At 40.5% G+C, this 10923-nt stretch overlaps 1 protein-coding gene across 2 annotated transcripts in view; it reads right to left on the minus strand.

Moving 5' to 3' along the window:
• The window catches only part of LOC112220772, a 31276-nt gene that overhangs the window by 2031 nt on the left and 18322 nt on the right, over window positions 1-10923 (minus strand). The window contains exons 1-4 of one of the 2 annotated variants that reach the window (XM_024382656.2): window positions 3651-3925; window positions 1329-1649; window positions 384-638; window positions 72-215 (exon numbers count right to left, since the gene is read on the minus strand). In XM_024382656.2, the coding sequence (XP_024238424.1) occupies window positions 72-215; window positions 384-638; window positions 1329-1649; window positions 3651-3699 (769 nt within the window). In that variant the 5' untranslated portion in view covers window positions 3700-3925. Of the gene's footprint in view, window positions 1-71; window positions 216-383; window positions 639-1328; window positions 1650-3650; window positions 3926-10923 lie in introns of those variants that run through there. The other variant, XM_042302915.1, reaches the window with a different exon arrangement.

The raw sequence follows: 10923 nt of genomic DNA on the forward strand, positions 1-10923 counted from the left end.
GTCACTGATATTTTGGGTGGCATTTGTGTGATTGCTGGGTCTAGAGGTCACAAAGGTGTCAAGTACCTTACCAGTGGTTGTTCTACTGGTGGAGGCCTCAGTCCCAGTCGTGGTTGCCACTGGTGTAGGCTTAGCACACAGGGTATTACCAGCTGCAATCACCCATTCTGCTGTCTTTGTCTTGTTGGGTTTGGTGCAGTTAATGTATATGAGTGCTGTAGGCAATAAATACAGGAATCAAATGTGTATCTGAATTAAACACTGGCAAACGGACGGTGCAGTTTCTCAACAGGTCAATTTCCATTGATAAGGATCGCCCATTATCATAATTGTTATCATTAATCATTTGTCTGTTTAACAACATAAATTAAACAGCAGATAACCTGGACAGTGCGAGATTCTCTTGCTGGTGGTAACACTGTTGATGTTGTTTTTGACGGTGCAGGTGAGATCTCCAGACTGGCCTTTCTTCAGCGTGATGGTGTCTGTCTTGTCACCAGGAGAGGCCTCAATGTCTCTCAGTGGTTGTCCATCCAGAGTCCAGCTGTACTGGGGACCGTCCCCCTCAGAGGAGCAGGACACCCTCACCTCTCCATTAGACAGGCACTCAGAGGACAGCTTTGCAGGGGACACAGGGGCTAGGGGGAAGATTAACAATTGTCACGTTCATCGTATGAATCGGACCAAGGCGCAACGTGGTATGCGTACATTCTTCATTATAGTAAGAATGAACACTGAACAAACTAACCAAAACGAACCGTGAAGCTATATGAATAGTACAGACAGGCAACTAAACATAGAACAAGAACCCACAAACACCAAAGGGGAAATGGCTACCTAAATATGATCCCCAATCAGAGACAACGATAAACAGCTGCCTCTGATTGGGAACCATATCAGGCCACCATAAACATAGAAATACCTAGACCTACAAAACTCTAGATATACAAAAACCCGAGACAATACAAAACCCCTAGATAATACAAAAAAATAGTGTATCCACCAGAGTCACACCGTGACCTAACCAAAAATATAAAGAAAACAGAGATATCTCAGGTCAGGGCGTGACAACAATGGTATTTATGTTAAGGTTATAATGTTGTTACTGGTTGCTGTCTAGTTTATCACAATTACAGCTCTATGGACACATTTATGTACTTTAAATAGTTACACATTATTAAATGCATTTTTAGTTACTTTGATTTATAAGTCAATGCATCATACTTGTTGATGAAATGTCCTAAATGAATATCTAGGAAGGGAATAGTGAAATTAATGTATCAAATAATAAAATAATATAGTCATGAGTTAGAGAGTGAGGCATTTACCTTCAATTAACAGTTGTAGTCCTCTGGTGCCCAATGATGTTCCATTTTTATCAAAGGTTACAATTACGTATTGAGCTAAATCAGTCCTTTCTGTGTTATTTATCATAAATGTCCCATTGCTGATGAAGAAGTGTGACCTAGCTGTAATGGAGTTATGGATTATCACCTCATTGTCTTTCATTTGGAATATTCGTATAGAATAGTCTTTTTTAAGTGTGATTTCATATGCTCTGGCATCAGTCACCAGCTGGAGATAGACAGTTCCTCCCAGAGCTGCATAACATGACCTGTTCTGTCTAGCATCACAGGAGGTCACCATACCTGAAAATCAAGAAGAAAATCAGTGACTATTACTGTCCCCGTTTTGAGTTTAATTTTACAGATGATGATACAAGCACGCAATAGTATATGGAAGTGTATATATATATGAGACTGTTCAGTGCAAAAAAAAAAGTAATATACAATATATACATATACAGTACCAGTCAAAAGTTGACACCTACTCATTCCAGGATTTTTCTTAATTTTTTACATTGTAGAATAGTGAAGATATAAAAATGATGAAATAACATATGGAATCATGTAACCAAAAAAGGGTTCAATCAAAACATTTTAGATTCTTCAAAGTAGCCACCCTTTGCCTTGATGACTGCTGTGCACACTCTTGGCATTATCTCAACCAACTTCATGAGGTAGTCAGTCCACTGTAATGCATTTCAATCAACAGGTTTGCCTTGGTAAAAGTTCATTTGTGGAATTTCTTTCCATCTTAATGCATTTTAATGCACTTAATGCAGCTAACACAACATGCCACTGGAACACAGGAGCGGTGGTTACTGATAATGGGCCTCTGTACACCTATGTAGATATTCCATAAACAAATTAGCAGTTTCCAGCGACAATAGTAATTTACAACATTAACAAAGTCTACACTGTATTTCTGATCAATTTGATGTTATTTTAATGGACTAAACATTTGCTTTTCTTTCAAAACAAGGACATTTCAAAGTGATCCCAAACTTTTGAATGGTAGTGTATATACACGTTTCCTGATATTTCTTATATCTCTCAGATATAGGAAAGACACTTCAGAACAAATATCCTTTAGATTCTTTCATGGGACTATCTGTTATTCAATGCATTTTCATGGGCTAATTGTCACGAGGGACTAGGTGTGTGAAGAAGAATCAGGCGCAGAGAGCAGAGAGTTCCACAGGAAGAAGTGCACTTTAATACGTGTTGGGGAATAATCAGAATTAGTTGGGTAACATAGATAAGATGTTTTATTTTCATTATATGTTTGTGAGTTACTTCTCATCAGAATGTCTGTTTTTGTATAATACTGTTCGCCATCTGCAGTCATCTGTTCTCTGTCAGGACTAAGTTACTTGGGCCGCAGAGAGGGGAGAGGTCAAGCGTGTATCTCTTGGCTCCACAATGTCTGTGTGCCAGTCACTGTGTCTCTGTGATCTTGTCAAGGAGGGGTGCATTTGATATATGCCTGTTGATAGAACCATAAAACAAAACCTGAGAGCGAGAAAAGAACATAGTTTAGGAGACAAAGCTGAACGATAATTTATGGCCAATGCTGCTAACTCTGACTTGTGTGTGGTTTACTCTTGTGTGTGGTTTGCTCTCATGATTTGGTAAATACAGGAAATTTCCACGACATACGGCACCAAAAGCAATGCCCACAACACAGGGCGCGGAAAAATATGGACCAACCCAAAACACAGGGTACCAGGTCCAGAACATGAACACACCTAATAACACACACAAGTAACACAAGAATAATCCTGCACAAAACAAGGGCGGGTATACGCACTTTAAATAAGGAAGCCCATCAAGCACACACAAATAGACACACAGAACAAACAGAAAACAAAAAAGGGATCGGTGGCGGCTAGTAGGCCGGCACCGCCCGAACAGGAAGGTGACGATGACCGCCGAGCACCGCCCGAACAGGCAGGGGAGCCAACTTCGGCGGAAGTCGTGACACTTAATAGCAATAAGGCCAAACTTAATCATTTCAAGGGGTCTTATTCAAAATCAAATAGCAAAATGATCCTTGGTTTGACCTTCTTAAAATATAGCTTTGTAGCCCCCCCTTCCGGACTCTTATGGGTTAATTGGCAACATACTGAAACAGCATCTCAGTTTATGAGAGGTATTAATTTGACAAAAGTGATTCTGAGTAACCTACAGTGTACTGTATCACAAAGAGCTGTGATCAAGCGATGCTCTTACTGCTTTATATAATATACAATACTGCTTATATTATGCATAAAAAGAGGGACACTGACACATAAAGAAACTTCTTACCATGAGACACTCCTACTAAGATCCCCAACAGTCCAAACACAGCCTCCATGTCTCTTCACAACACAGGGCTCAACTTAACAAATTAACCTCCTGTACTTGAACAAAGTCATCTATTTTTCATCCAGTGGGGAATTTTCATAACCGGTCAGTGTTTTACGGCATAAACAAAATCTTGGCAAAGGTGGTAGGAAAGATACTCCAGCTGCCCCTGCCGTTCAGTAAAATTCACTCAGTTTGTGACAAAAGAAACCTAACTCTAGTGATTCTTACTAGTGGCTCTAGTGGTTCTTACTTAGAGGAAAGAGGAAGAGCCTTGTGGCCCTGCCTCACAATTTCAGTACCAATCAAAAGTTTGAACACATCTACTCATTCAAGGGTTTTTCGTTATTTTACTATTTTCTACATTGTGGGAATAATAGTGAAGACATCAAAACTATGAATGAACACATATGGAATCATTTAGTAACCAAAAAAGTGTTAAACAAAACTAAATATATTTTATATTTGAGATTCTTCAAAGTAGCCACCCTTTGCCTTGATGACAGCTTTAAACACTCTTGGCACTCTCAACCAGCTTCATCTGGAATGCATTTCCAACAGTCTTGAAGGAGTTCCCACATATGTTGAGCACTTGTTGGCTGGCTTTCCTTCACTCTGCTGTCCAACTCATCCCTAACCATCTCAATTGGGTTGAGGTCAGGTGACTGTGGAGGCCAGGTTATCTGATGCAGCACTCCATCGCTCTCCTTCTTGGTAAAATAGCCTTTACACAGCCTGGAGGTGTGTTGGGTCATTGTCCTGTTGAAAGACAAATGAGAGTCCCACAAAGCGCAAACCAGATGGGATGGCGTTTCACTGCAGAATGCAGTGGTAGCCATGCTGGTTAAGTGTGTCTTGAATTCTAAATAAATCACTGACAGTGTCACCAGCAAAGCACCCCCACACCATCACACATCCTCCTCCATGCTTCACGGTGGGATCAACACATCCGTTCAACTACTCTGCGTCTCACAAAGACACGGCAGTTCGGACCAAAAATCTCCAATTTGGACCAAACGACAGATTTCCACCTGTCTAATGTCCATTGCTCATGTTTCTTGGCCTAAGCAAGTCTCTTCTTACGGATGTCCTTTAGTAGTGGTTTCTTTGCAGCAATTCGATCATGAAGGCCTGATTCTCGCAGTGTCCTCTGAACACTTGATGTTGAGATGTGTATGTTAATTGATTTCTGAAGCATTTATTTGGGCTGCAATTTCTGAGGCTGGTAACTCTAATATACAGTGTACTTATAGTCTGCAGCAGAGGTAACCCTGGGTCTTCCTTTCCTGTGGTGGTTCTCATGAGAGCCAGTTTCGTCATAGCGCTTGATGGTTTTTGTGTTCAAAGTTCTTCAAATTTTCCAGATTGACTGACCTTCATGTCTTAAACTAATGATGGACTGTCGTTTCTCTTTGCTTATTTGAGCTGTTCTTGCCATAATATGGACTTGGTCTTTTACCAAATAGGGCTACCTTCTGTATACCACCCCTACCTTGTCACAACACAACTGATTGGCTCAAATGCATTAAGAAGGAAAAAAATTCCACAAATTAACTTTTAACAAGGAACACATGTTAATTGAAATGCATTCCATCTCATGAAGCTGGTTGAGAGAATGCCAATAGTGTGAATAGCTGTCATCAAGGCAGAGGGTGGCTACATTGAAGGATCTCAAATATATTTTGATTTGTTTAATACTTTCTTGGTTACTACATGATTCCATATGTGTTATTTCATAGTTATGTCTTCATTATTATTCTACAATGTAATAAATTGTAAAAATAAAGAAAATCCCTGGAATGAGTAAGTGTACAAACATTTGACTGGTACTGTGTATACACACTGAACCAAAATATAAACCTAACATTTAAAGTCTTGGTCCATGTTTCATGAGCTGAATAAAATAACTAAGAAATGTTCCATTTGCACCAAAAATATTATTTATCTCAAATTCTGGCCAAATTTCTTAACTTCCCTGTTAGTGCGCATTTCTCCCTTGCCAAGATAATCCATCCACCTGACAGGTGTGGCATGTCAAGTACTGATTTAACAGCATGATCATTACACAGGTGCACCTTGTGCTGGGGACAATGACAGGCCACTAAAATGTGCAGTTGTGTCTCACAACACAGTGCTACACATGTCTCAAGCTGAGGCAGCAGTGCAATTGGCATGCTGACTGCTGGAATGTCCACCAGAGCGGTTACCAGATAATTTCTCTACCATAAGCCCCCTCCAACGTTATTTTAGATTATTTGGTGGTATGTCCAACTAACCTCACAACCACAGACCATGTGAAACGCCAGCCGAGGACCTCCACATCCGGCTTCTTCACCTGCGGTATCGTCTGAGACCAGCCACCTGAACAGCTGATGAAACTGAGTATTTATGTCCGTAATATAATAAAGCCCTTTTGTGGGGAGAAACTCATTCTGATTGGCTGGGCCAGCTCCCCAGTGGGTGGGCTTATGCCCTCCCAGGCCCACCTATGGCTGCGAACTGTGACTCAGTAAAATCGTTGAAATTGTTGCATTCATATTTTTGTTCTGTATAATATGAATTGTAATTCGTAAAACATATCTGAAATGGGTCATAACATACAAAACGTAACATATTATACCATATAACATGTTATATCGGATTTACGTACAGAATAATACAAAATGTTCTGAGACCAGGTTGCAGCGAGGCTGCATGGTGAAATGGCCCAGGGCCCGGTTTCCTGATAGCAATGGAACTGAGGCTTACAAGTGTTTTAACAATGCATCTTTCCTACAACAGCAGAAGATGTAACATGTGTTTCCCAAAACATCATTCAGAGAGAACAGTCGCTAAGTGCGTTGTTGGAGTATGTGTCGATACTGATAGAATCAAAAGAAAGGGATCAAATCAGCTTTCTCCTTTCAAATTTTTCCTTAGCATTATAGAATTATTTCACAATACTGACAACAGATCAGCTACTAGAGAGATCGTACCACCTACGGCTGCAAATATTGAGGTGGCTTATTCTATGCTTACCCAATAAAAATTCACTAAATCCCATATTTGACACATCATTGCACGTTAGGCTACTCATCATAAAATATATTGAAGCAAATTACAGACAGTGGTCTACAAGTAGCAAAATAGTACTCGATTGAACATAAAATGTATTTAAATAATTAAAATAGGCCTGTAGCCCTCAATTATTTTTTGTTATGTGTTCATCGCGGTTTATTTGAAGCATCTTTTTATATGTTGCTTGTTTGTAACAAATGCAAAGACATAGTCAACTTTGTATTTGTAGTCAACTTTCTTCTGAAGTTATCAGATGTATCTCTCTCTATCTCAATTCAATTCAATCCAAGGGGCTTTATTAGCATGGGAAATGTGTTAACATTGCCAAAGCAAGTGAGCTCTCTCTGTCTCTCTACACAGTTAATGTTGACAGTCAGGATGTGGAATACGCGAATGTCAGGACACTGAAGAAGCAGATGAGAGGAAGGAAAGAAAGGTGGATTACGGACAGGTGAAAGTGGAGGTGGTTCCCCAGCAGCCATTGGAGGTGTATGGACAGAATAAAACATTAGAGGGTCCCCGGTGGAAGGTAGGCACACCTGAGTAGGAGGACTGTGTATACGCCAGGGTACAGAAAGGCCAGGAAGCAAGGTACTGTCTAGATTCAATATGATAGGAGGCTGATTTATAGGAAAGTACAATGCAGTTTCCATCTGCCTATGGGCATATCATCCCATATCATCCTCATTGCATATCTTACAGATGTCATCCCATTATCCCATTAGATTCAGGTTTTCAAATGTGTTCCTTACTTAATTTGAACAACCAAGTTAAATCATTCGATGAACTAAGTTCAGAATAACATTTGCCAAAGTGATATTTATTTAGCTATTTACAGCTAAGAGACTATTTACTGAAACACCCCAACTGGGTAAAAATGAAGGGTGAGCCCTCTACCATAGAAAAACAACTAATCAGTCCCTCTACAGTGGCTTGTGAAAGTATTATTTTGTTGCCTTACAACCTGGAATTAAAATAGATTTTTTTGGTGGTTTGTATCATTTGATTTACACTACATGCCTACCGCTTTGATGTTACAAAATATTTTTTATTGTGAAACAAACAAGAAATTACACAAAATAACAGAAAACTTGAGCAGGCATAACTATTCACCCCCCCGAAATCAATACTTTGTAGTGCCACCTTTTGCAGCAATTAAAGTTGCAAGTCTCTTGAGGTATGTGTCCATAAGCTTGACATCTAGCCACTGGGATTTTTGCCCATTCTTCAAGGCAAAACTGCTCCAGCTCCTTCAAGTCGGATGGGTTCCGCTGGTGTACAGCAATCTTTAAGTCATACCACAGATTCTCAATTGGATTGAGGTCTGGGCTTTGACTCGGCCATTCCAAGACATTTAAATGTTCCCCCTTAAACCACTCGAGTGTTGCTTTAGCAGTATGCTTAGGGGCATTGTCCTGCTGGAAGGCAAACCTCCATTCCAGTCTCACATCTCTGGAAGACTGAAACAGGTTTCCCTCAAGAATTTCCCTGCATTTAGCGCCCTCCATCATTCCTTCAATTCTGACCAGTTTCCCAGTTCCTGTCGACGAATAACATAGTAAAGACAATCCTCCAGTGACAGTAATCACACATAAATCAGCATCTCCAAAACAGTTGGATGAATGGTCAAATACCTTGAAACATCCCTGAGACGTGGGTATGAAGATATGGGACCATTTGAAGCGTGATAAGAAACTCTACAATCCACAACCTTATGATGGGTTACAGTTATTAGCCTTGGTTTTGAACATCCGTGAACATGGCGTACTTGAAGAAAAGGATTATAGAGCTGTGGGTGGTGAAGAGAAAGATGTGGCCGATGGATGGAGAGCCCTACATTTTTTCCTTAAGGGTCTGACCAATGCAAACACCAATTAGGGAGAGATAACCAAATGTGTTCAAGAACCGAAAGAACCGTTTGTTGAATTTGAAGAAAGGCAAAGAGCAGAAGGGGTTGGACACAGTGGGTTACCTGACCTGGAAGAGGAAGATGCACGCAATCACCCATCAGCTGATGCAATCCATACATGAAGATTTGCAAAACCTTTTTTTGACACTACTAATGACTGGGAGAGACAAAACCACGGTGACATCGTCGACAGGCTGTCACGACTGGACATAGACATCAATCAACATAATAAACACTGTTTTCAGTGTTGTGCAGGTTCCGAGTAGACTCAACATTATTCATTCAACAGTAGAGAAACCTCGTGTCTTTATGAGCAATGGCCAGGAGAAGCAGGGTCCGTCTTAGGGAAAATGAAATCAGGACAACAGCCCCATCGACACAATGCTGATGTAGAAATTTAAGAAGCTCTCTCCGGCTCAGCAGCATAGTTGCTGGATGCTGTGGAGGTAAACTAATTTGACCCCCTCTTACGTCCCTTCTCAGCTGGTGTACATATGAAATCGGATGGAATATATGTGAACATGATGGTGAACAACTTGCAATAGATTTTTTTGTAGATACGGGTGCTGAAGGCACTGTAGTGCCCATATCGTATGCAAAACATATATTTCATCAATACACGGGCAATAAGATGAGAGCGACAGGAGTGGGGGGGGACAGATATGAAACAGACCAAACTATTATCAATTTCTATTGATCCAATGAAGATTGATGCGGTAGTGTGGATAGGCTCATTTGAACAACCTATTTTAGGCCTTGATGTTATTATGCAACTTGACTCTACATTGAACATCTCTGAAGGGAAGGTGACATGGCAAATTAGACAACTGCAGATTTCTACAGTTCAGAACTATCCTATTTAGACTACGAAGAAAAATTTGTGTGGAACTTTGGATATGGAACCAGTGTGCTTGACAGGTTTTGCCCCACCTTGCACAAAACAATATCACATTAGCAAGGAAGCTATAGACGCTACCAAAGTAGTGATTAAAGATCTATGGGACATGGGTATAGTTGAAAAATAGTCTACCGACATGCGTTCATACTCTTTTGACAATGAATCAAGTTGCACAGGTCACATCTGCTCGTAGGAACAAATGGTCAACTGTGTTGGAGGCTCCTAACATCACCATACCACGTGGCACACCATGTAATCCAGCTACTCTGATGCTTCCTCCAGATACCGCATTACTTGAACACGACTGTTGTGAGTTGGTTTTGGATCTCAGATGGGTTTATTACCCATCTGAGATCCAAAACCAACTCACAACAGTCGTCATCTGTTGGAAAACCCTGAGTTCATCTTATCCACAGATGATTCAAGCATTGTGGAGGGGGGTGTGAGGAAGGCAGGCTGGGCAGTTTCTACAATGGACAATGTGATAGTGACAGGCACGTTACCTGCAGGAAGATTAGCACAGGTGGAGGAATTGGTGGCTTTGACAGAAGCATGCAAACAGGCTGAAGGAAAAACAGCTAATATCTACACAGACTCAAGGTATGCTTTTGGTAATTCCCATGATTTAGGAAAAATATGGAAAAACAGAGGATTCATGACATCACTGGAGCTCCTGTGAAGAATGGACCAGAGGTGATGGTTCTACTGAATGCTCTCAAGTTACCTGGACAAGTTGCAATTTTGAAAATGAGAGCACATGGAAAAATCTTTACAGGTGAGAGAACACCTCTGTCAACAAAACTGATTAGGAAATACAACTCGGATGCATTGCCTAAGGTACTATGTAGTATACGGGCAACAATTAACAAAACCACAGGGTTGAGTCCATTTGAGGTCATCACAGGTCGACCCATGTCACTACCAGGCATGTTAGATTTGAGAAAAGCAGACGTTCACTTTATGAGTGACACTATGCTTAACTATTGCATACAACTCTCTATTGCAGAGGCTTCTGATTTAAATAAAATGTTCACAGAACTGCTTGTTGCAATTTTGATGAGGCTCTGTTGTTCATCTTCTTCTCCTATCAGTTGGTAAACAAACTGAAAGGATGCACACTGCCACCTAGAATGTGTTGTTTGAACAGGTATAAAGCCAAGGTTTGCGATTTACTGCTACCTGCAGTTATAGAATGTTTGCTTACGAGTATAATTCATTGGCTGATCTCTCCTGATGACATGGATGGAATTATGTGATCCTTAACCCTTAGGAAGTCTCACTACTTCAAAATGTGACATTCTTCAATGGCACAACCCATGCTAAAACAGGATTTTGGGCACTAGAGTCTTCTATACATCTCAATGTCCAAA

This window comes from Oncorhynchus tshawytscha, linkage group LG21, assembly GCF_018296145.1.
Source record: "Oncorhynchus tshawytscha isolate Ot180627B linkage group LG21, Otsh_v2.0, whole genome shotgun sequence".
Taxonomy (NCBI): domain Eukaryota; kingdom Metazoa; phylum Chordata; class Actinopteri; order Salmoniformes; family Salmonidae; genus Oncorhynchus; species Oncorhynchus tshawytscha.